Source organism: Brassica napus, chromosome C2, assembly GCF_020379485.1.
Source record: "Brassica napus cultivar Da-Ae chromosome C2, Da-Ae, whole genome shotgun sequence".
Taxonomy (NCBI): Eukaryota; Viridiplantae; Streptophyta; class Magnoliopsida; order Brassicales; family Brassicaceae; genus Brassica; species Brassica napus.
Window position 1 is genome coordinate 55,390,438 of NC_063445.1, and position 24,872 is coordinate 55,415,309.

General features: G+C 29.9%; 3 protein-coding genes across 3 annotated transcripts; 2 read left to right on the forward strand and 1 right to left on the reverse strand.

The window, feature by feature from the left end:
• The first annotated feature begins 6,238 nt into the window (after positions 1-6,238).
• On the forward strand, positions 6,239-8,260 carry LOC106380055 (heavy metal-associated isoprenylated plant protein 9). Its single transcript, XM_013819875.3, has 4 exons — positions 6,239-6,502; positions 6,591-6,822; positions 7,053-7,316; positions 7,736-8,260. Exons 1-4 carry the CDS (start codon positions 6,482-6,484, stop codon positions 8,137-8,139), a joined length of 921 nt encoding a protein of 306 aa, XP_013675329.2. The 5' UTR covers positions 6,239-6,481; the 3' UTR covers positions 8,140-8,260.
• Positions 8,261-14,899: 6,639 nt separating this feature from the next.
• On the forward strand, positions 14,900-15,461 carry LOC106380054. Its single transcript, XM_013819874.3, has one exon. The coding sequence runs from the start codon at positions 15,151-15,153 to the stop codon at positions 15,361-15,363; it is 213 nt and encodes a 70-aa protein (XP_013675328.1). The 5' UTR covers positions 14,900-15,150; the 3' UTR covers positions 15,364-15,461.
• A 2,288-nt stretch (positions 15,462-17,749) lies between these two features.
• LOC106382609 (protein DOWNY MILDEW RESISTANCE 6-like) lies at positions 17,750-23,801 on the reverse strand. The gene is made up of 4 exons (XM_013822641.3): positions 23,533-23,801; positions 22,600-22,847; positions 18,891-19,215; positions 17,750-18,232 (listed from the first exon to the last, which is right to left on the reverse strand). The coding sequence occupies exons 1-4, from the start codon at positions 23,728-23,730 to the stop codon at positions 17,978-17,980; spliced, it is 1,026 nt and encodes a 341-aa protein (XP_013678095.1). The 5' UTR covers positions 23,731-23,801; the 3' UTR covers positions 17,750-17,977.
• Positions 23,802-24,872: the final 1,071 nt, after the last annotated feature.

A 24,872-nucleotide genomic window follows, 5' to 3' on the forward strand; every position in this document is an offset into this window, starting at 1 on the left:
ACGTAGTGTAGTGTATAAGATAAACTTCATAACTTTTAAGTAAACACAAGCGCATATACGGTGACAATATGCGGAGTATACGGACTATGTGGCCGAATATACATCCAAATTTTAACAGACCGTATAACATGCCACACATGATGTTTTCGGTACGTTTAGTAGCCGTGTAGCAGCGTATACACACCGTACAGGAGCCCGCACAAGGCGTATTTTGGAACATTACTTTTTCCGGATAGAAACTCACTTTTAAAAGCCTCACTGCGCATGCCCTAAGTTTCAGATCTATTGTTATGCAATGTGATTAACAAATATTTACAGTAATTAGTTAACGAACATAAATGTAACGTAGATATTTGCTTTCGAGAAAAGTATTTAAATACAACTGCTTCCAGTTATACTTACATAACATAAATATATAAAGTATGTGCATTACAGTCTTAATGCCATTGCAGTTAGACTCATGTCACCACCACATGCGATGCACCAACACCAACTAACTTTATCCCAGCTATTTTAGAACTCACGTATCATGTTATATAATTCATGAACAAAAAAAGTTATATATAAAAAACTTGACACAAATGTTATATAAAATGTTATATAATTCATTTAAATATTCCGACTAAAAAAGGCAACGCAAACTTTAAAGCGCAATATACAATAGTGGATATGAATGACTCGATGTGTTAAAACATTAACATGCCACTATTTTTTTTCTTTTGACTAAATTAACATGCCACTTTAACATTAGATAAAACTAGATTTTGAACCGCGCAGGTGTTTATTTTCACTTTTCTATACATAAATTATTGTTTTAGAACATAAGTGTATATATTTTTAACGTTAACCGTAGGCCTAGGCAAAATAAGCGGAACCGAAGAACCGAACCGGAATCGAACCGAAATACCCGAAACCGGAACCGGACTAATACCCTCAAATACCCGAACGGTTCCTATATTTTTATATCCGAAATAACCGAACCGAACCGAAAACGGAACGGGTACCCGAATATATAAAAATATTAATTATATATACATATAACATCACTAAATATATATTTTTAATTTAAAATTCTATTAAAAGTATCTGAAAATAGTTGAGGATAACTAAATTATTATAAAGTATCCAAACTACCCGAAAGTATCCTAAACTATCCAGATAGTTTTATCCGAAATATCCAAAGTAATCCGAAATATCCAAATTTTTTTATCTAAATCATCCTAATTATTTGATATTTTACCCTAAATAACCGATATTTTATCCAAATTATCCGAACTACCCGAACTATCCGAACCCGAACCGGATCCAAATGAGAACCGAACTTTTTCCGGATATTTTCCGGTTCCTACATTTACTATCCGAACCGAACCGAACCCGAAACTATCCGAACCGAACCGAAAATAGGTCAAGTACTAAATGGATCCTCTAGCCCCTATCCGAACTACCAAAAACCCGAAATACCCGAACCGAACCGAACCGATACCCGAAATTCCCAGGCCTAGTTAACCGTATACTTAAATATTTATATAACTATTTCAAATACAATAATTTTATAATTTACATGTTATAATTAATCAATTGTTTAAAACCATATGAATTTGTCAATTCTTATTATATTTTTATCTTATTGTATTTGCATTTAGTTATTAAGGAAATTAATACATTTATGAGAAAACATATTTGAAAATTATTTTGTATTTAATTTATGTTAAATTATGACCCGTCTTTCAAAGCTGAATTTCTTTTTACCAATATTTTTTATGCTTATTCACTTTATATAATATATTATTGTATATACAAAAGTCTTATTTCCAGTACGATCCGAAAAATAATATCAATAAATCATCTTATATATCATTTATCAGCAAAAATAAGACAATGAGTACTAAAATAAACCAATAAAAAATCCTGAAAGTTTGGTTATTGATTCGTCACAATATCTAATTTTGAGATTAAAAACCATTCAACAATTAGTTTGATGTCAGATCATCTCGACTAAAGTCTACAACAATAGCTGAGGCACAGACCTATATGGATGTATGGAGATAATCGAATATTGCTAGCTTAGGCACAAGACTATATGGAGATTAATGAATTTTGTTATACATTTTTATATAGACTTAATAAACGAATGTATTTGGATAAAGATGCATGCATATATTATATATACCTACAAAAGAGTATACATGCAACATGTTGTATGCACTGAGTCAGCTCCAGGTGTTTTGGCACATGTAAACATGACCCGAGCTGTTTACCTTTTATTATTTAATAAACAATAAAATTTAAAGAAAAAAATTGATGACCTCACACCAAAAATCCCATCAAGGCTTGTAATATACCAGTGTAGCTCTATACGAAAATCTTGTGTGTGTGTGTATATTGACTCCTCTGCCTAAAACTATAAGAAAATCTTGTGTGTGTGTATATATTGACTCCTCTGCCTAAAACTATAAGAGCATGATTAGTGAGAATTCTTAGAGTGGAGAATCAGTTCTTAGATTTTTTTAGTTAAAAGTTAAGAGACAGTTTCTTATATTCCGCTAAGAACTTCATTCTAAGAACTCTCATTAATCATGTTCTAAGATCATAAAATAGTTTAAGTCTTTGAGATAGCTTCTAGAAATTATCAGAAAATAGTCGTCATTGACAAGAAAAATCCATTCTATATAAAAAAAAAATAGTCGTCCTTGACAAGAAAAATCCATTCTATATAAAAAAAAAAACATTCTCCAAGGATTCGATAAAAAAAAAAAACATTCTCCAAGGCTTTTCTGGTATAAGAAATATCAGTATCCGCTAGAAATGTGAACTGTGTATATTTTGCTAAAGGTGAATATATGTATATACAATAAGATAAATCTGAAACAATAAAAGTATACCATGAGTAGGAAAAATTGAAATCTTAAAAGTATACACATAATTTTATATATTAAATACAAGCTAAATAAGACTTTTTATAAATGTTGCATAAGAAAGAGTTAATTAATCAACATCAATAAAAAATCTATCATTATAATATCTTTAAATTATTTATACATAAACGTTAGATCTTTGACCTGAATTTTGAGTCAAAATAATTTGTATCGCAAGCTTATATACGGTGCTTGGAGTCAATTGTTCTATTTGATTATCAGAATTTTAGTTGAGTATGTTCATGTTGATTAAAAAAAAAAATTCTCTAACAAAATAATTAGAAGTTGCGTTTACCACGTCTAAATACATTAGAATCTGAGTGAATTCTCTGCACTCTTTCATCTAGCATTTCCTTATAGCATTCACATTATTTTAGTGGTTAGACGCAAATGCGGAACACTTTAGTTTCTAATTATGTTCATTAATGAACTGTATATGTAGATTATATTATGTTATACAACTCTAAGATATGTGTATCGATATATTTTAAAGTTTCAACATTTCAACTACGGCACAGCTTGGTTTAGATTGGTAACTAAATTAGCGCATTCTTAATGCAAAGAGGAGGTTCCAAAATCTCGTTCATCAACGTCGTTCCACTTTGCGTATTCAAATACAAAAGAGTATTTATATCCAAGTCTCATATGTTTACGTATCTACAAAATTTAGAAAATGTCTCCATCAATACCAGATACTCATGTTCCGAGAAATTTCAGTTGCTGACAAAAAAAAAAAAAATTTAAGTTTGTGATCCTATCCTCATGTCGATTCTTATGTTTGATCAACATGGTATAACAGTGTACATGATGTTTTTTTGCCAACAAGTTGTACATGATGGTTTAGTAATATAATCGTACGTACATGATTTTTTACAACAAAATCTTAGCCGAGGCAAGTTTCTGAACCGAGATAAGAATCCTACGTTTAGGTTATGCATGTTGAATTTAGTGTTATTTACGTGTTTACAGTTTTAGAAAAAGAATCTGAGTAATGGATCAGTTGGGTTCCATGACACGAGTAGATCACGAGATGCATTTCTTCCACATGTTTTGCGCAAAATAATTTGAAGAAAACATTCAATAACGTTCAATAACGAGATGCATTTATTTCACATGTTTTGAGAAAAAGAATTATTGTGTGTGCAACCTGTCTCGTGAAACCCGAGATCATCTCTTCCTCCTGTGTGAATTCTCTGAACAGGTTTGGCTCATTGTCACTAAGCGGCTAGGATACACGCCTTTTCTCTTTCACACTTGGACTGCTGCATTCATGGACTGGTTAGGACTCAGAGATAGCGTATGTCCTTCTACACTCCGTCGTCTCGTCGCCCATGCTACGATCTAATGACTCTGGCGGGAACGGAACAACCGCCTAAGCTCAACACCTGCAGTGACTTTCAAAGTAATAGATAGGTCATAGGTTGATCCGCAATGCCATTCTCGCGAGAAAGGGAGAAAGAAATTTAGGAGACTCATGTCTTTCTGGCTGAAACATGACAAATCTTGACTCGTTAAGGATCTTGAATAGCCCATCTTTTTCTTTTTTTTTTGGCAAAGAATGGCTATTAAGCTATAACCCTTTGTGTCAAACAAACAATCTCATTTTATAATGAATTTTCTCATACTTAAAAAAATAATAATAACGAGATGCGTTTATTTCACGCCGTACATTATTTGTAAACTAGAAATGAATTACTCCATCGCAATTTGTGACCGCAAACGTTCAATAACGCATCCCTAATCGATTCATTAACTTTTCATAATGACGTGGAATAACATAAATCACATAATCGAGTAACAATCTGATATTGATCTACAAAATTAGCTGTCTCAATTGCCAAACAATTATATAAAACATCTTTCATTTGTCCCAATTTTATCCGAAGCATCCCATGTGGTTTCTACTTTGATACTTTCCACCATTCCAAAAGTTCTACGAATTTTATAATCCACAAATAATATTTAACATTTTTTCAAAAAAAATTAATCCACAAATAACATTTAGCATTTATTTACAATTTTTAAATCAAGAAATAATATTTGCCATTTATTTTTCAACATTTGTTGTGCACCCCACGCTGCATCCATCCCCAAAATCTACTTTATAAGAAATGGGTTTGCTATCTTTTTATTGCATAATATGGGACACATTGTTTAATGTCTTTTCTACTGATTAGATTGTTAATAGTATCATGAATATAATTGACCGAACTTGTGGGTAAAGGATATTGATGCTTCTTCTAAAAGGAAAATATATGAAAACAACAAATCCGCTTTAACGAAGAAAGATAATCTACTTAATAGCTCCGTACAATGAATAAAGCTGCACTCTGATTAGTCTTCTCTAACCACTTCGAGCCATTCAAAAATATTTGGACGGAAGAGAAGAAAAAAAAATCACAAAATACTTTCATCAAGCTTGCAATTTTATAATGTAAGGTTTCAAAAAAAAACTTTATAAGGTAACTTCCTTTAATAACAAAAAAAACTTTATAATGTAACTTATATTCTCGTATATAAAAGTTAGTCAAAAGTAGAGTGGATGGATTCGTCAGATGATGACACGCCATATAATCATCTTTTTCCGAACTAACATTGGGTCACATATATTAGACTTTGGAGTAAAAATTTCGGAAGAAATTTACTATATAAATGTAGAAATTTACTAAAGGAGGAATTATTTTATAAATGTAGTCAATAAAGTCGGTGAGTATGATGCAAAGTATTGTCCTTTTCGATGCCAAAAGTTGTTATCCCATTGCATGATTCCATTCCTTTTATTTATATATAATCTTCCTCGTTGTCAAGAATATATATACGTTTCTGAAAGAAAAAAATATCAGGAAAAAGCATTTAGAAAGAATCCATTGTTGTGTTAGAATATAATATACATATGTGGTTCGTTTATGCATCAATGTAGATGATGTTCGTTACATCACACTTCAAATTAAATACGGATGTTGAGGTATAAAAACTATATTTTATGCAGAAAAAAAGCGTAGAGTTTGAATGCAATGACGAACGTAAACTAACAACATCCAGATACTGATTTCTTAAAAAATGAATTCATACGTAGAATCAAACCGGCCATAATTCAATAATGCAATGACATTACAAATCATTCAGAGAGAAATCATCGGGAACACCCACATTGTATGTCTATAAAACCTACCAACCTCGCGGCCCATCTTGTTCCCAAACCTCTTTAGAAGATGGAAAAAATAATAATAATTAATATAAAAAATAGTTTGTGAAAAAGTTCTATAAACATAACTGAAGGTGAGAATAAATCTATATATAAGGTACAAGGGTGAAGGGTTTGTGTCTATATATGTTGGATGGTTAGTTCTCTGCCATGTGCTTTGGAATCAACCTCTTATGCTTTATGTTCTGTTAGCTCCTACCTTATACTATAACTTTCATTATTTATCAATAATTCAAACTCCTCCTTCGTCTTTTTATATTTTCGCCTTTCATATAAATAATCCCTCTGCATACTCATCATTCATAACATCTCTCTCTTCTTCGTTTAAAGTTTAATATTCTTATAGCCACTGATTCTAAAAATGGGAGAAGAAGTTAAACCAGTAAGATTTATAGTTCCACCAATATTTCAAATTATTACAAAATTACATATTTCTTATTAAATGGCGATTGTTTTTTATAAATTATTAGGAGGTAAAGGAGGCTGCCCCTGCTCCAGAGGCCGTCCCAGAGTCCGCCTCCTCGGAAGAGGAGGAGAAGAAAGATGTGGCAGAGGAGAAGCAAGAGGCGGCCGAGGAGGAGCAACCAACGGTGGAGGAAGAGACGCTGCCGCCACCACCGCCTCCGCCCTTCATTCTCTACGTCGACTTGCATTGTGTAGGATGTGCTAAGAAGATCGAAAGATCTATACTAAAAATTAGAGGTACAAAAATATAAACATAAGGTTGTGTATAATTTGACCCAAAAAATAAATAAACATAAGAACCTTTTACATTATTAAAATCAGCAGATTCATTCTCAAAATCCCAACTACCATATAAAATGATTTGACACTAGACATACATTATTTTAAAGTACCTATATACTATTGTATAAACTCCAAAGTGATATCAATAGTTACTTTAGCTATTATTGAATATGAAAAATGCATAGGGGTGGAAGAAGTTGTGATGGACATGAATGAGAACCAAGTGACGATAAAAGGAGTGTTGGATCCACAAGCAGTGTGCAACAAAATCAAGAAGAAGACTAAAAGAATGGCCAAAGTACTCTCGCCGCTTCCGGCTGCCGAAGGGGAACCTTTGCCACCGACCATAAACTCTCAAGTCTCTGGCCTCACTACCGTCGAGCTCAACGTCAACATGCATTGTCAAGCTTGTGCTGACCAGCTCAAGAAGAAGATTCTCAAAATGAAAGGTATACATATGTGTATTGGATCTAGTCAAAACCAAAGTACACCTATTTAGTGCACCAAATTTTTAATTCTGTTTATATATATTGGGTACACGGAAATAATATAGGTTATAATGATAGCTACGATTAGTATCCGTGAGTCACAAGCATATATTTGTTGAACGCATTTGACTGGTCAGCGGTTTTGGATTTTCGGTTTATGATATTAAGTTCGGAATATTCTCTTTTTTTTTTTGTCAGCAGTTCGAAATATTCATAATATATCGGATTGAATTAGCCAACTTTTAACGATAGTAATAGTGATTTTGATATTGAAATTAACTCCAAAAAATTGTGGGGTACGGTTAACTTTTATACTTTGGTCAGTTGGCGTACCTTAATTCATTAAGACTAACTTAAAAGACTATGATATTGTTGTTTAGGGGTCCAAACCACTGTGACAGAGTACACGACCGGGAAAGTAATAGTGACCGGGACAATGGACGAAGAGAAACTTGTGGATTACGTATACCGTCGGACCAAAAAGCAGGCCCGAATCGTACCCCAACCCGACCCGGAACCTGAAAAACCTGCGGCTGAGGGAGACAAGAAGGAGGAGAGCGGTGAAGGACCTGAGAAACCCGCGGAAGAAACCGGAGGGGAGAAGAAGGAAGAAGAAGAAGACGGTGGCGGAGAAGAGACGGAGGTTACCGAGGAGATGGCTACGGCTGAAGAAGAAGGAATGAAGAGGATGATGTATTATTATCAGCCTTTATACGTCATCGAGAGGGTTCCTCCACCGCAGCTTTTCAGCGACGAGAACCCTAACGCTTGTTGCATTTCTTGATTTGGTTTCGTGTGCTCTACGGGAAATATAAGTATATTAGGACAATTAATTACGTAAGAAAAAAAAGAAGGTACCGATGCTAAAAATGGTGTAAACTATAAATATATTTATATTTTTTATACTTGGTGGTTTGTTATCTTTATTTATCGATGGATACGTTTACACTTTAGTATATACGTAATTGCAACTGAAAAAACGATCGATACGGTCCATACGGAATCTATTCATATTCATGAAAGTATACGTAGATGTATGTGTACTATGTCTTGCGTTTGTTTTGTATATTCTTGGGGAAAATTTTGATTCGTGAGAATTTTTAGAGAGACAAGATAATCTAGTGGGAGTTAGAGATCCTGGTGGGTCGCACATGGTGTGCTCCTTTTTCTCCTTTGCTACGTCAATCTCCATTTCTCGGACGTGGCTGCTTTTCCAGCCTACCTTGTCTATTTCTTCTCAACCTCTCAACCTTTTTTTTTGAAACAGGGCATAACCTCTCAACCTTTTAAAGGAAGTTTTCTTTTAATACATAAAGTTTGATTGGCGACTCTCACCGTATTGTTAAAAAGCGTATGGTTCGAAGAGAGATGAATAGATAGCTACAACGTCGTCTATTTTTGTACATGAAACTGCAAAAATAGTGACATTGATACGAAGACATTTGTTACGAACAAATGTGAATCAAACATAAAAAATCAAAAATATTTTTAAGATGCGATTGAAAAAAAAAATTCACGATTTTTATATTGATTATATGAATGAATTATTTACAATTCATAAAATGTATGTATACATCCTAAAAATCTCATATATATTTTAACTCTTAAGAAATTTATTATCTAGTAAAATCGATTTTCCTAATCCTAAAAGATATATAGGTAGTGATGGGCATTCGGTTTTCATTCGGATCTATTCAGATTTTGAATTTTAGAGTTTGGTTTGGATTTTGCGGATTCAGTTCGGGCTTGAATATCATTTAAATTATGTAACCAAATTCAAAAATCACAATATATGTTTAAATCCTTAAAATCCAAAACTAAAAATAGTATACAAAATATATTTGAATAATATGTGCTAAATATCTAAAATTAACATAAAAATTGGTTTAATTTATATATTTGGAGAGAGCCAATAGGTATTAAGGGTATTTTCGATGTTTTGAGTAGTTTTTAATATATTCAGATATTTAATTTTAGCTATTTTTCAAAAACTTTGGATTATTTTGAATATTAGATATAAAATTAATAAAACAATTTAAAATGTAAAATTGTGATACGGATATTTTTAGATATTCGAATATTTCAGCCCAGATTGAATTTAGATCCAGTTCTTCAAATAGCAAAATTTTCGGCTTGTTTGTATACTATATCAATTTCGATTTGGATTTGGTACAACTTTTTAGATCGGATTTGGTTTAGTTCTTGAAGTCCTTCAAGATATTTTGCTCATCCTGATAATTAGCCAGTACAGTGATGTACCAAACTTTAGATCCCTCAATCAACAAGATTTGATTTGGTTGATGCAGTTCACGGGAATAGCGCGCATTAAGTGACGTGATGAGCTGGGCCGTGAAGTATAAAGCCCACAATGTCAGGTGGTAAAGTTCCTTCAACTTTTGCGTTAGAGACAAAGCCAATGATTCCGACGTGTTAACTTCTTCTATTAAGCTAATCAACATTATATATAAAAATTATTTTATGTATTAAATATTTTTATATATTATGAAATAATTAATATATATTAAATAATTAAAGTTCAGTAACTATTAAATATATAATTAAATTGGTGCAAACATATAAAACAATTTTATTAATCTAAACTTTTTTTTTTATATTTGATAGAATATGTAATTAAATTTAAATGATACTAACATAGATAATATATTTTAGTATATTTTTAATATTAATGTCTATTAAATGATGATTTCTACTCATATAGTTTTTTGATCATTTATATCTTTTATAGAAAAAATTTTAAATTACTGATAACAAAATTTTCATTGTGGGATTAATAGTTTTAGTAATTTATAATTTTTTTAAAAAAATAAGTTGTCAATGATCGTTCAAAACTTTTATCAAAAAAATTGTTCAAAGTAAATTTTGAAACTAAAATATTGTATTTTATATGGTTTATAGTTTAATTTAAAACGATATATATATTAATCTTAATAATTAATTAAATTAGACTTTTTACTTATATAATTTTTGTAATCATTTTTATTTTGTTATAACAAAATTTTTAAACCATAGATCATAAAATTTGAATGTGAGACTCTTAACAGTTTTAGTAATTTTTAGCCGTTTGTAAAAATTCAAAATATAACATATAAATAAAAATCTAAATTTTTATTATATGGTTATTGTGGTTATTTAATTTATTTAATAGTTTAAAATTAAACAAATATGATAGAAGATACACTATTTTTTATCAAATCTTTATTATTCAAAATCATTAATTGCCGTATATACTTTAGCCACATTAGGTAATTCCATAAAATTTATTTAAGAAAATAATAAAGTACATTAATGATGAATTTACTGTTAGTTTAATAAAAAGCTTATTATATAATTAGATGGACCAACATATTTCTCTAATGATTCTCAGAATCATCATATTGATAACATGTGGGTACAAAAAAAAATTATAACGCTTCTAGAATAATATAAAGGGATAACTTCTCTGTGATCAAAAGGCATCCGATTCTCACAGTCAATAATGCAAGGACGAGTGTCATCGAGAAGTATTGAAGATTACTTATTATAATTTTGAGAAAATCGTAATATTCTAGTTGCAAACGCCTAACTGGTTGAAAACGGCTGTGGGTTATTGCAAGTTTTAGCATTATCAAGCGATTTGTACATCCGTTAGTAATTGATGCATTTACAAAATATTTATTACTGGTTTATTATGAGATACCAAAGTAGTTTAATAATAACTTATCAATATTAATACATTACAAAATACAAAACATATAAAATATAATAATTATTAATATATAAAAATAAAAATAATATGTTTATTTTTTTAGAAAAATAGATGAAAGTTATAATTTCAACAAAAATTGTATTGAAAATTTATATTAAAAATTTTAAAAGAATATTTTTCGTTTAAAAATGTATATATCTTTACATGTATATTAATGTTTATTTTTTTTTTGAATATTCTTAGTTTAAAGTTTTATAAAATAAATTATGATACTATTAATGAATGCTAATAGAAGTCAACTTTTGATTTTAAGAGGTTTGGATCGGTTCGAGCAATTTATAACGTTTTTTGTAATTACAAAACGCAAACAACCGCTAATAACCGCAAAAAAAATACGTTTGTGGATGGTAACAGAAAAACCAGGTAGACCCTAACTTAACTCGGTAAACTGTTTGTTACTCTTCTATGGGTGAAGTAACTAGTGTTGCAGCCAATGATGAAATTGAAATAACTTTAAACAGTGTTTTCTTGTTGTTTTCAATGTAGTGGAGGTGTATTATTATTTTGATTAATGTCAGAAACATATTAAATGCTGGTAAAGGCATCTCTAACCTCATTTTATTTTACACTATAAAATAGAGTTTATAGTAAAAATATTCCGATTGTATTCTATTTTTCATTCTATAATATAATAAAAAATGGGTTTACTCTATATATAGAATAATTTTTTTTTTGTTCATAATTTTTTTTTTCACTCTAAAATAGAGTACCATTGAAGTATATCACAATTCTATTATAGAATTACTCTATTTTATAGTAAAAATAGGATGAACCATTGGAGATAGTTTAAGTGATAACTCCCTAAACCTTCCGTCTATTCTTGCTACTAAGTACCAACAAAAAGTCTAAAATATCTTACAAGAAAATTCTCCTTCCATTTCTTAATGTTACGTTTAAAGAAAATTTTGATGTTTCAATAAGATATTTTTATTTTTCTACGTAACTTTTAACTTTATTAAAAACTGTATAGACAATAGTATTTTGTTTTTTATTTTGTAATTGATTAGATAGTTTTAATTTATAAATTAATGATATGTTAAAATAAAAACTAAATTTCTTAATTGTTGTGCATATGTATAAAACATCATACATTTTGAAAACGAGGAAGTGTCATATTTGCACTTTTAATCATTGATATACATAATTTGTTAAATGAATATATTAGTTGGCTAACAAAATAATTTTCCCCAGGATACACCATATATTTGAGCTCTATTTTTTTTAACTGAGATTGATCTCTGTAATTTATAATTTAGATCTAATTTCAGAGAAAGAAAAACGTTAAAGATTATTTTCATCATTTTGAGAGCACAAAAAAAAATTATAAGGCTTTTTTTAACACCAAAAAATTACAAGGCTATTATTTGAAACAATGGATTGGGTGAGTGGACTTTAATTTTTCCATAAATGGAATGGCCCTTATCTATCCACCAACATAAAAAATTTATAAAGAAAACATTATAAAGATATCAAATGTGTTTTCCAACAAAAAGAAAAATCAACTTAGCACAAATATTATGTCCATCGGTCCCCCAACAACTTTGGAACCCATCGTTTTCAATAATAATAAATCAAAAACCACAACAACCCATAGTTTCAGTCAAAGCAGTGTAGCCTAATGGTTAAAGTTTAAATGCTTCTATATCCAAGTATGGAGTTCGAATCCCACACTATGCAATTTCTTGCAGATTACAGGAAATTCAGGTTTCAAGTCCCGGAGAGAACGGTTTATTAAACAATTATGCAAATTACAGAAGAAATGCTTATAAGGGATCTTCAACATGGTGCAAGTAAATCTGGTCAGGTGTGGATCTTCGTAGGACGGCTCAGGTGATGCAGTTAGGCGTAGGTCCTCGTAAGACATGTAATATTGTCGGTTGTCGAATCATCTATGTAACATTTCTCATATCGTAATATAATATCAAAATGAATCAGCGTTACAAAAAAAAAAAATACAAATACTTTGACGATGATAATTTTTTTTTTGAAAAATATTTATGATAAAATTTCCTAGTAAATTGATCATAGCAAGTAACAAGTTTTAAGTTATTAACTTCCAAATTTTATGTAAAAGACTTGCTAATTATTATTTATTAGTAATAAATAGCCATTTATTATTGTTGGGACCAAATCGTCCCGAGCCATTATTGTTTTTGGTTAAATTTTTTTTTTTGACAAAACGCTTTCAAATTTAAGAACTTAAATGTTTACAAGATAAGACTATCTATTTATAGATAGATAAGCTTGCATAATAAACTTCATGATAATTGACATCTCTAACCTATGAAGCTACTTTGTATTAGAGTGTATATAGTTACAGTTGGTTTGGTTAGTTAGAACCGGTTTATACCGGATAGATTATCGTTGTATATAATCACTTGTACACCTTCATTTTACACTTAACAGAAATAATATTCACTTTCACATCTCTTAAGCTCATCGTCTTCATCACGAGTGCTCTGTTTCTGTTCAACTTCAATTCCTCTAATACTTAGGTAGAAATGAGTTTTTTGGTTAAGTTTGGTTCATAATCTAGTTGATGTTGCTTGTGCTTTATGCCAATCGGCTTATTCGCCAACAATTAGAGCTGAAGATTGTGTATTAGCCAAACTTGACAAAGAAACTAATGAGTTCTTAACTTCGGCAACTATTAGCATTTCAAATGTGACTCAATTTCACTTTCAAAAAGGTCTGTTTTTTTTTTACAGAAAGAGTTAAAAATAAGGAAACAAAGAACATATGTTTTTTCTCCTAAAAACAAATCACATTACGCATGATGTTTTTGATTTTCCCAGGGTCTACAATCATACAAGTCGTTGGACTAATTATTAGCGAAATATATCTATAGATTTATTTAATAATGTTTCTTTGACTTGCATTGACAATTTGACATTATCTTGGCTGAATAAGACCATAAAAAGAAGTGGCAACTATTGAGCAACGTAACACATACCTTAGTCGTGCTCCCAGGTTTTGAACGTTGTGATATAAAATATGCACCTCAAATATTATGGCCTTCTTGGTGAGTTGGTTCATAGATATTTCTGTAGCATCCGGATGTTCTTTTTATTTTTGCTAAAAACGTTAATATTGAGTTGGTTCATAGATATTTCTGTAGCACACATATTGATGAAAGTGTAAGATTATACAAATCTTGTAAGAGAATCACCATGGCAAAAAAAAGGAAAAACATAGTGGAACTAGAAATTAAAGACCAAAGAGGATCTTTATCTGAGCCACAGAGAGATATAAGAGAGATAAAATGCTTTCGCCTCCTCCTTGCCGTCATGATGGTCCAGATGTTCTTCCAGCAAAATTTAACTTTCTTAAAACGTCACCTACTGTTAAGGATATATTTAGATCCGGAGTTAATATCCCTGCTTCTTTCCCATTCCAGCTCCATTCACCATTCATACTTCGAGCAAGTTCAGCCCATCCCACAATCTTTGCCACGTAGCTCTTATTATAAGCATGTTCATGGTTGTAATAAAATCATATCAAAACCTACCACCAACCTAATTCTTGGAAAATATTATGTTATTCATCCAATTCTCATATTTTAGTTTTACAATCGAACATAGATTAACCAAAACGAGTAACAGCTACAATTTTAGTAGAATGATTCAACATTTGCTAGCTAGAATTGTTTGATAAACACAATCACATATGTTTCAAACTTTGTATGATTTCGTTTTCCTGTTATTAACCCTAATTCTAAATTCTTTGTATGAGATATTTGATATTTCTAGCGAAAAGAATGCGAACTTAGCGAAAAAGGTGCAAATAAAATTAAATAGAATTTAAGTCGGCAGATCAAGACGGCTACAATAATTTATGACCATAACCTACCACACTTTATAATGGCCATAAAAGCTTCAGAGTCCATACTCTATAAATACATTACCGTGTCTTAAAAGATAAACCACATTGTCTTGTCTTGTCTTGCAAATTACAAAACGAAAGGTTACTAGAGATTTTAGTTAACAAGACATCACAACACAAATCATATCCAAGCATCTTCATATCATCATGATAACAGTAGCTATCGCCGCCGAGTTGCTTGAAGAATACACGTTGGCGCTCGCTCGCATCACTGCAACACTCCTCCCTCAACCACCGACAAGTCGCCATCGAAGCGTCCGAGCTCCCACTAGCGGCGGCCGAGCCGATTCTCCCTTGCCTCGTAGCGACATCTCATCGTCTTGCGCTCCAAACTACGCCGCTTTTCTCTTAAATTTCTGAGTTCTTTTGGTTGTAGATTTTCGGATGTTCTTCTTCTTTGCTGTTATTTCGAATCATGTATGCTTATGTTATGAAATTTGAACTTTCTATTTATTTTATGAGTTTATGTTTTTCACTCTAGAAAAACTGAAAAAATGTAAATTTTATCGAGAGTTAAAAAAAAAAATCATGTATCATTAACGGTATAGATAACGAAAAGAATATTGTAGATAGGTATAAGGATTTATTGAAAAGCGTATAAAATAAAATGTAAGGTCAATACTTGAGTTAATCATTTTCTTTTTGTAATTTTGCATGTTTTCAGATAAATTTTTTATTGTTAGATAATTGACATCATCTAGCGTCATAGGAAGTGTGTAAATCAAAATTAAATAGTGTGTACGACGTTCAATGAACTTCGTCACGCAAACTCACCATAATTATTCTGATGATGAGGGATTAACTAACAGCGACCAAATGAAAAAGTATAATAATTGCATGTTTTAGGACCTTATTGATTGATTATAGACTAATTATAAGGACGACCAATAAAGCAGTTGAGATTTCCGTAAACAGTAGATAACCATAAAAAATTACATAAAACATGCTTACTTGAAAGTCCCAAGTAAATTTTAAATAAATTCAGTTTTTTATTTTATTTTGATAAATTTATAAAGAAATTATCAAATATTTATTTGTCTGCATGCTTAATATGCTTATAAGCATTATATAGAAGCAGTACATTGGATAATGGGCTAAGGCCATGATAACATAATCAAAATACCATCCAGGCAAGCCAGGATTACACAATGACATGAGAATGAGAAGTCAACATATGCATACATTGCACAGAGCTTTAATTCACTTATTACACCAAAAACTCGAATTTACTTTGTAAGTTACGTTACTAAATCACACAACCCTTTCCATTTTGGCCTAATCTCAATCCCTTGAACGATGATTCTGCCTTTCAAACCACCTTGTCTCGTCGTCTCCAAGACGCTCATTTCGAGCTCTTCCTCGTCAAAACAGACGTACTCACCAAGTTCAATCTCCAAGCACCTATCTCCTTGCACTCGTTACAAAGATCGGTTTAGTTAACTATGAAGGAACATATGCATTCGTCACAAGTAGAGCAACAAAAGACACCATGAAAATGTTAAATTTCGCCATTGTTTATGATATATAAGTATTTAGTGTTTAATTTAACTTAAGTGGAACATTAAAAACAACTCTCAAATCTATGATATCCTTTGAATCAAAGATGCTAAATCAATTTATAGATATGAGCAATAGAAAGAAAACGTTTACTATAGTTCAATTGTTTTCTTGACAGTTTTATTTTTTAGTAACTAGTGTTTTTTACTGAAAAAGGGCATATTAACTAGTGTTAAGTCACATTTATCTTGATGAAATAATTGCTTACATATATACTATATACTAGGTTAAGACCCGCGCCTTGCGCGGGATCAACATTATATATATAAATTAAATATTTTTACATATTATAAAATAATAAATATATATTAAATAATTAAAAATCAGTAACTATTAAAAATATAATTAAATTGGTGCGAACATATAAAACAATTGTATTAATCCAAATTTTTTTTATTTGATAGGATATGTTATTAAATTTAAATGATACTAACATAGATAATATATTTTAGTATATTTTTAATATTAATGTCTATTAAATGATGGTTTCTACTCATATAATTTTTTGATCATTTGTATTTATAGAAAAAAATTTAAATTACTGATAACAAAATTTTCATTGTGGGATTAATAGTTTTAGTAATTTATAATTTAAAAAAAAATAAGTTGTCAATGATCGTTCAAAATTTTTATCAAAAAATTGTTCAAAATAAATTTTGAAACTAAAATATTGTATTTTATATGGTTTATAGTTTAATTTAAAACGATATATATATTAATCTCATTAATTAATTAAATTAGAATTTTTACTTATATAATTTTTGTAATCATTTATATTTTGTTATAACAAAAATTTTAAACCATGGATCATAAAATTTGAATGTGAGACTTTTAACAGTTTTAGTAATTTATAGCCGTTTGTAAAAATTCAAAATATAACATATACATAAAAATCTAAATTTTATTATATGGTTATTGTGGTTGTTTAATTTATTTAATAGCTTAAAATTAAACAAATATGATAGAAGATACACTATTTTTTTATCAAATCTTTATTATTCAAAATCATAAATTGCCATATATACTTTAGCCACATTAGGCAATTCCGTAAATTTTATTTAAGGAAATAATAAAATACATTAATGATGAATTTATTGTTAGTTTAATAAAAAGCTTATTATATAATTAGATGGACCAACATATTTAATGATTCTAAGAATCATTCTAGTAATGACATGTGGCTACAAAATGAAGTTGTAATGCTTCTCAAATAATATATAGGGGATTTAATTTTGGACACAAGGTAACAAAATAGTTGTAATCAAGACATTTATCAATCTAGCTAGAATAGAACTGATAAATGGTTACTATTATTGTCATCATTTCTTAAATGAAAAATGGATACGTAGTATACACTCAAACACTTATTGTAGTACTCTGCGTTACTGCGTAAACACAAAGATCTCGAGGCAATTAACTAGTCGTTTAGAAAGTTTTCGAGGCAATGTTCTTGGTCCAGATTCCTACTCCAAAACTTCTTGTAGTACTCTGCATAAGTGTAGTCTCTGTAGATTGGCTTGGCCTCTTCCTCCTTGGCTTCCCACAGGGGCTTTGCCGGGCTTATGACAGCACCGTTATCAGGACACATAAATGATGCGATCGATAGTCTCGGGTTTTCAGTGTTTGTCACTGCTCGATGCCAAACACTTTTGTATACTCCGTTACTCAATGCCTGAAATTAAATATGTTAAGCAAGTTTAGCCCGACCGTTCTCCCAGATTTGTCTCCCTAAATTTAACGTTTAAAATCTGAAGTCCAAAGCTATGGCTTCCTTTAACCTATACTCTTGACCAGACCTACATTCAATATTTTAATTTATAGACTAGCATATAATATTTTGATAGATATTATTAAGAGAATTACTAGCATTAAAAAAAATTATTCACAAAATTAACACTCAAGAGTCAAAATAACCAAAATAAGTTTCATTATAGAGGTAAAATATATTTATACCGCTAGAGTTAACTATTCTAGACTTAAATTTAAATTTTTTGGGAATAGTGAGTTTAAGGACTCAAATTTAGAATTTAACATTTAGGGTATAAAATTTAAAATAATAATTTAAAAATATTTCCGGACAAAAAAAGTTTTGGAAAAATAGAAATTGAAAATAAAAGAAATTAAAAATCAGAAAAAGTTTCAAATATGTTTTTGAAAAAAAAAAATGATTTTTCTAATCTTTTAATATTTATTTATTTATATATAAAGAGTAGAAGAACAAAGTTTTTTACCCTTTTAATAACATTTATTTTTGCGTTCTTTTGATCATAAAAATATTTTTTAAGTCTACTTGAGAGATTTGTCCTATTACTAATCTCTGATCAACTTACCTGCAACTGGTCACCAATGTTGATGACAAAAGCATCAGGACGAGGATTAACAGCAAACCAGTGACCGTCGATCAAGATCTGGAGACCGCAAACGGTAGCATCTTGGAGAAGAATGGTGAGGGCATTTGGGTCGGTATGAGCAGGTAAACCATAGGTGAGCTCAGGCTCAGGACATGGAGGATAATAGTTGACTGCCATGTGTTGACCTTGTTCACCAAGCACTTTCTTCATGTAATCTTTTTCTAAACCTAAGCTCTCTGATATCAATTCCTCTATTTTAAATCCCAATTCTCTTATTTCTCTACTGTATTTACTCACAACTTCCCTGCAAAAGGACTTGCACAAAGTAAGCTTACTCAAATAGTTAAAATGGTCAACTTATAGTTAAATCGTTATATATATTCACTTTTTAACGGTCCTTTTTTAACATGATACATAGATTTAGTTAAATCCACGAAACTACATGATTTTGGAGTTAATAGTTTTTGTTTGGGTAAATCTTTTTTCATGCATTGATACTCAAAAGATTATGTTATTTATCCTAGTCATAATAACTAGTTTTTCCTAGTATAATATTTGATATAATCAGAGTTGGTCATGAGATTTTCAAGGCTTATACAAAACAAAACAAAATATTTTAAATATCATAACATGTATGAAATAATTATGCAATTTTATTTATTGTGATACTTTCATAGTTTTCTTTTTAAAAGTAATCTATTAGAATATTTTTTTACATAGATCTATATGTTAAAATTGTTTTTCTTACAAATTTTTTTATTTTTGTAATTTTTTTTACGATTTGTGACATAAAATATTTTAATATAATATATTCATATTTTATTTAAAGAAAATATATAAAATAATTATTTTATATATTTATTTTAAATTATGGGCTCCACAAATTTAGGGGCCATTCCAATTAGGTCTGAGACTTATATCCGAGATCCGTTATCCGATCTGGGATTTGCTCCGATCCAATCCAAAAAAACGGATATCCGGAGGGTCCGGATCTTGATTTGACCTATTCAAAATATGAAATTTTAGGCCCGTATATCCGGATCCGGATCCGAACTTACTATTTATTAAAAATATTTAAAATTTAATTATATTTATATATGTATACTATATATAATTTCTATATAAAATAATGATTTTTTTTAATTTGATTCATTTTCAATAATTTTTCATTTAAAAAAAATTAATAGGATAAATAAATTAAATAAATCATTTTAATTAGCTAGTTTTTAATTTAATTTTTAATTTTTTTTTTAAGATACGAATCCGGATATCCGCGGGTATTCGGATTTTAGTCCGGATATCCTAACCCCAGATATCCGGAGAGCCCGAATCCAGATCCGAATAACAATTTTACGGATCCGGCGAATCCAGATCTAGATATCTCAAAATACCCCGGATATCCGATCCGTCTGAGGGCTAATTCCAATGGTTCATGTGTATGCCCCCTCAGACCGGGCCTGGATAAAATGTCTCAAACTAATCAACCACTGACTTTAATTATGGTCTCAACAGCGTTGAATTTAGCTCGTATTTTTCAACCTAATCTACCAAACTTGCGATGACAAAAAAATGTACTAAACTTGCAACTTATTATTCAAATTTTTGCCTATGTTTACATTTGCCATTATAGTTATTTTAACGGCATAATGTATTTGATAATTCTATAGTAAAAACGAAAATAAATACTTCTCAACACAATCACAAAAAGTTCTTATGAATTGGTCCTCGCAGTTTTATGACGCCAACGTAGTGGTCCCCTTTTCACCAAAGGACATCTATCGGTTCGTTTAAGGAAAATTATAATATTGCAAAATAAATAAAATAGGAATTTTCTTTTCCAAAATAGGAAATAGAAATTCTTTTTTTTTTGTACTTGTTCATATTTTAAATACTTATTTTATATTTGAAAGTAAACTAAATACTGTAGTATACTTTTTGTAGAGGTTCGGAAGTATCTGGACGGATCCTCGGTATTACTTTTATAAAACAGGAAATATTAAAGGTTTTTAAGAGGAGCTGGATCTCGTAATAAAAAAAGAATAGTGGAGTATGTCGTCAGCTTCGAACCAACCAAAGGAGATTGTGGCAAGAATATAAATAGAGAGCATCTATCTGTTGAAGAGAAAATTTAAAACAAGTCCTTTTTTTAATGTTTAAATCAATATGAAAATTCACAGAAGATTGGCATGATATCACGACTCTGACATCAACGCGGCTCACGAGTGACGTTTCTTCCCAGTTACCACACATATCATATTTTAGAAGGTTTTTTATTTGGGTTGAACATATTTTACAAGGTTATGATTGACCAACAACCATTTCACTTATATATTATTTAACTGTATTATGTCAAAATTACCTTTGCTAATATAGATTATGATAATTTGAAACCTTTTAGATGGAATTTGTCAGATAACTGAGTTTAGTTAGTAGTCTCCACTGAAACTTGCTTCAATCAATTTCTGTACTTTTTTAGAATTTTTTTTTGTAGGAAATATTTTTTTTTTAAATATAGAAGTGACTTAGAGAGATGTTCTAACATATCTTTTTAAAACATTTACTTTTACTTGTTTAAATACATAATCTCTCTCTCTATATATATAGACATGTATGTAGGAATCATAGAGTACAGTACACACACGTTGCTGTTAAAAAAAATCAGTTGTATTCATGGTTGTAAGTTAATAGTCGGCCGAATTAATTCACACGTCTTTGAAGAATATGAAGTATGGTGACCACTTATTATAAGCCCAACAGCCACATGTATGCATAGGAATTGTGCAATGTACACATCTTAGCAGTCCATGTGATCACATGGGGAACCAAATCAGAAAAGATAAAATACATGGGACCATAATTTAAATTATCTTTTACCAATCAAATTTTAAAATATATAACTAGTTTGAAGAAAAACAAAATCAGTTGACTTGACTCGGATGAAGTTCCAATTTTCTTTGTTCAAATCCAAAATCGACTTTTGTGTCTTTAGGAATGAATATACCCAATATTCTCGTTATAAAAATGAAAATAATTTAATGGTGATTTAAATAGGGCATATGCTTGTTTATTTTATAATGTTATAATACGATAGACGATGTCATATGAGAAAAATGCTCACATTAAGGCTACTTCCTGCTGGAAAACAAATTAGCTTGCTCTAATTTTGTTTTATTGTGTGTTTTTAAGGAATCACGATATAGCTCTGAATATCTATAGCTCAGCTTATGTCTTTTCTTGATAGGCAGTCTATATTTGCTTTCAGCCATTAGTTTGTTTTCATTCTTATAGTATAGTATGATTATCTATATAGGGACCAGAGACAGAAAATATAATCTGATGAGGTAAATGATAGTTTTAAGATAGATATATAAGTCTATTTATAGTCTAAAACTAGCTTTATAAGTCTATTTTTGGCAATTCTGACATATCAGAATTCAACAATAAAATAAAACCATGGCATATACCATAGAATCTGACGGACCGTTCTTTACCTATTCAAAATATGAAATATTGTTTATATTATTATTGACTATATACCAATACAAATTACAAGAATGGTTTTTTTTTTGAAAAAGGGATTTTAAATTACTAGAAATATTAGTTGATAAAAAAAAGTTACTAGAAATATTTGAGAAAGAAGATGCAAACCCAAATTACAACCTGAAAAAAGAGTGAGTTAAGTGCTTACTTGAAAGAAGGTGGGTTGGAAGGCCACTCATGAACATACTTGTCGATTGGATAACAATGAAGTCTTAGATAGTCTCTCCAATTATTAACCTCTTCTTCCTTCACATTAAAGCTCGTCGATAATCTCGGTGTCTTTGTTGGATCGTCCGAGTATAGCTTCATTTTTTCGTCCATAGGCATGCCAAAAAACTCATGCGCAACACTCACCATCTCATCTATAGTTGCTTTGCTAACACCATGATTTATAACCTATATCCATTGAAAAGGTTAGCCGAGAAATCCTGACAAAAAAAAGGTTAGCCGAGAAAAAACTATTCTTTCTGTTTTATAAATGATGTCTTTATGACATTTTTTATTGTTACAAAAGAATGTTTTTTAAAAAAAAATATAAAAATTTATAATTATTTAAATTTAATATAAATTGTAAAATGCATTGATTTTATAAATATTTTTATTTGCCTCAAATATCATTTGTTAAATGGTTATAATTATTAAAAATATAAATACATTTTTTTAAAAAAACAGAAAGAGTATTAATTGTTAGTTTAAATACTTAGCTATATTATAGTAAATACTAAGGTTGGCTTGGGCGGAAAGTCATAATAAAAATTATTTTATATTAATTCATGAAGTATCTAAAATTTATTATAGATAAAAAAATATTATAAACAAACAAATAATAGTTAGTGAAATATTGAAGTTCAATTAAAATAATTCATGAAACATAATTTGGTTATTACGTCGAAGCGCACAAAGCAAACCAGTAATGCTATAATAGAAACAAAGGCTAGTGCAAGAAAAAAGTTTTTTTTTGTTTACTCCGTTTGATATAAGTAACCAAATAATAATAATGAAAATCAGTATATTTATTCTTTAAGTGATTCAAAAGTTCATATACCTTATCAAAGCGTGTATAATATGTGTATATAGGTACCTGAAAGAAACCAAATCGGGCGCAAGCTTGGTGGATTTTTTGGACGAGCCGAGATCGATCTGTGGAAGATATATCGATGAGAGGGAAATCTTCAAGCTGAGAAACTTGGGAGAGACGTGGACGGTCAGAGAGTGGCCGGACATAGTTTTCCGGCAAAGTAGAGTGACGGAAACCGGTGGATAAAAGCTTTGCCGCCATGTTATGATTTCGGAGATGAAAGAAGTTGTAAAGGGGAAGAGATAAAGGAAGGCTTGACTTTGAATTGAGTATGTATGCAATGTGTATATATATATAAATAACTCAAGAATAGGTCACATTCTTTTTTATTTCAATATATATATTATTAAGTTATTAACATATAATTTTGTGGAGTGTGGTTTAACAGTTTAGTAAGGGAATTCCGAAAATGACAAAAGTTGTTTTAACCATAGAAAAATACTGGACGATAGAAATCTGTATGCCTGATATCTTTCTGTAAAGCTAACTCTAAAAGAGTAGTTGTATCATCTTCAAACCGAAACTCTATTCTATCTTAACATCTACTAACATTTCTGTCAACTTCTTGGGCTTTGAACGGGGACGGATCGTCCCACGCCGCACCGCTGTGAATAATAACAAAAATCTCTTCATATATTTATGTATTTATATATTTTTATTACTATTACAATCGTACCGTACTTCACCATTCACCATTCAGAGTTTTGTAAAAAAATTTGAAATACATTTATATTTATGAACTACAAATATTTTACTAATAATATTTAAAGTTAGTAATTTTAATACATTTTATAATCAATACTAAACTTAAAATAAGTATAAATTACAATAGAATTCTAAAATAACACTCTTTATATAACAAAAAATTATATTATTTACAAAACAGAAAGATATATTAGAAGCTGTTTATAAGTATAACTAATAAATTATCTTCAACCGAGTATGTTTTAAAACAAATAAGGGCTAAAATAGCCAAACTGTTACACCAGAGAAAATAAAAATAAAATAGCGAAATTCTATTGTTTGCGAATTAATTATATAGTGACACGGCGTTATTCCAGCGTCATGGTAGTGACGTCATGAATTTATTGCCTGAGCGCTGACATTACTACTCACTTTAAATTCCGAAAAAAGTTTTAAAAAAATTATCGACCCTTGTAAGAGAAAATAGTGAAAACCGTTAGTATTTCACAATTATTCACCTTTTATTTACCTCATTAAAATATTTATGCAAATTCGGCAAAATCTTCTTTTTTTTTCCAAATAGCTAGTTCTATGACAGGTGAAGAACTAATAAATTCCATCATTCCGATATTAACAAAATGCGTGATAGTCTAGTAATA

Excerpts from the sequence above, each read along its gene's own strand:
- LOC106380054 (XM_013819874.3), top strand. The coding sequence starts at position 15,151 with ATGATAACAGTAGCTATCGCCGCCGAGTTGCTTGAAGAATACACGTTG.
- LOC106380055 (XM_013819875.3), top strand. The coding sequence starts at position 6,482 with ATGGGAGAAGAAGTTAAACCA. Across the intron at positions 6,503-6,590 it reads TGGGAGAAGAAGTTAAACCA|GAGGTAAAGGAGGCTGCCCC; the intron begins GTAAGATTTATA and ends ATAAATTATTAG. Across the intron at positions 7,317-7,735 it reads GAAGATTCTCAAAATGAAAG|GGGTCCAAACCACTGTGACA; the intron begins GTATACATATGT and ends ATTGTTGTTTAG.
- LOC106382609 (XM_013822641.3), bottom strand. The coding sequence starts at position 23,730 with ATGGCGGCAAAGCTTTTATCCACCGGTTTCCGTCACTCTACTTTGCCG. Across the intron at positions 22,848-23,532 it reads CCCGATTTGGTTTCTTTCAG|GTTATAAATCATGGTGTTAG; the intron begins GTACCTATATAC and ends CAATGGATATAG. Across the intron at positions 19,216-22,599 it reads TCCAACCCACCTTCTTTCAA|GGAAGTTGTGAGTAAATACA; the intron begins GTAAGCACTTAA and ends GTCCTTTTGCAG.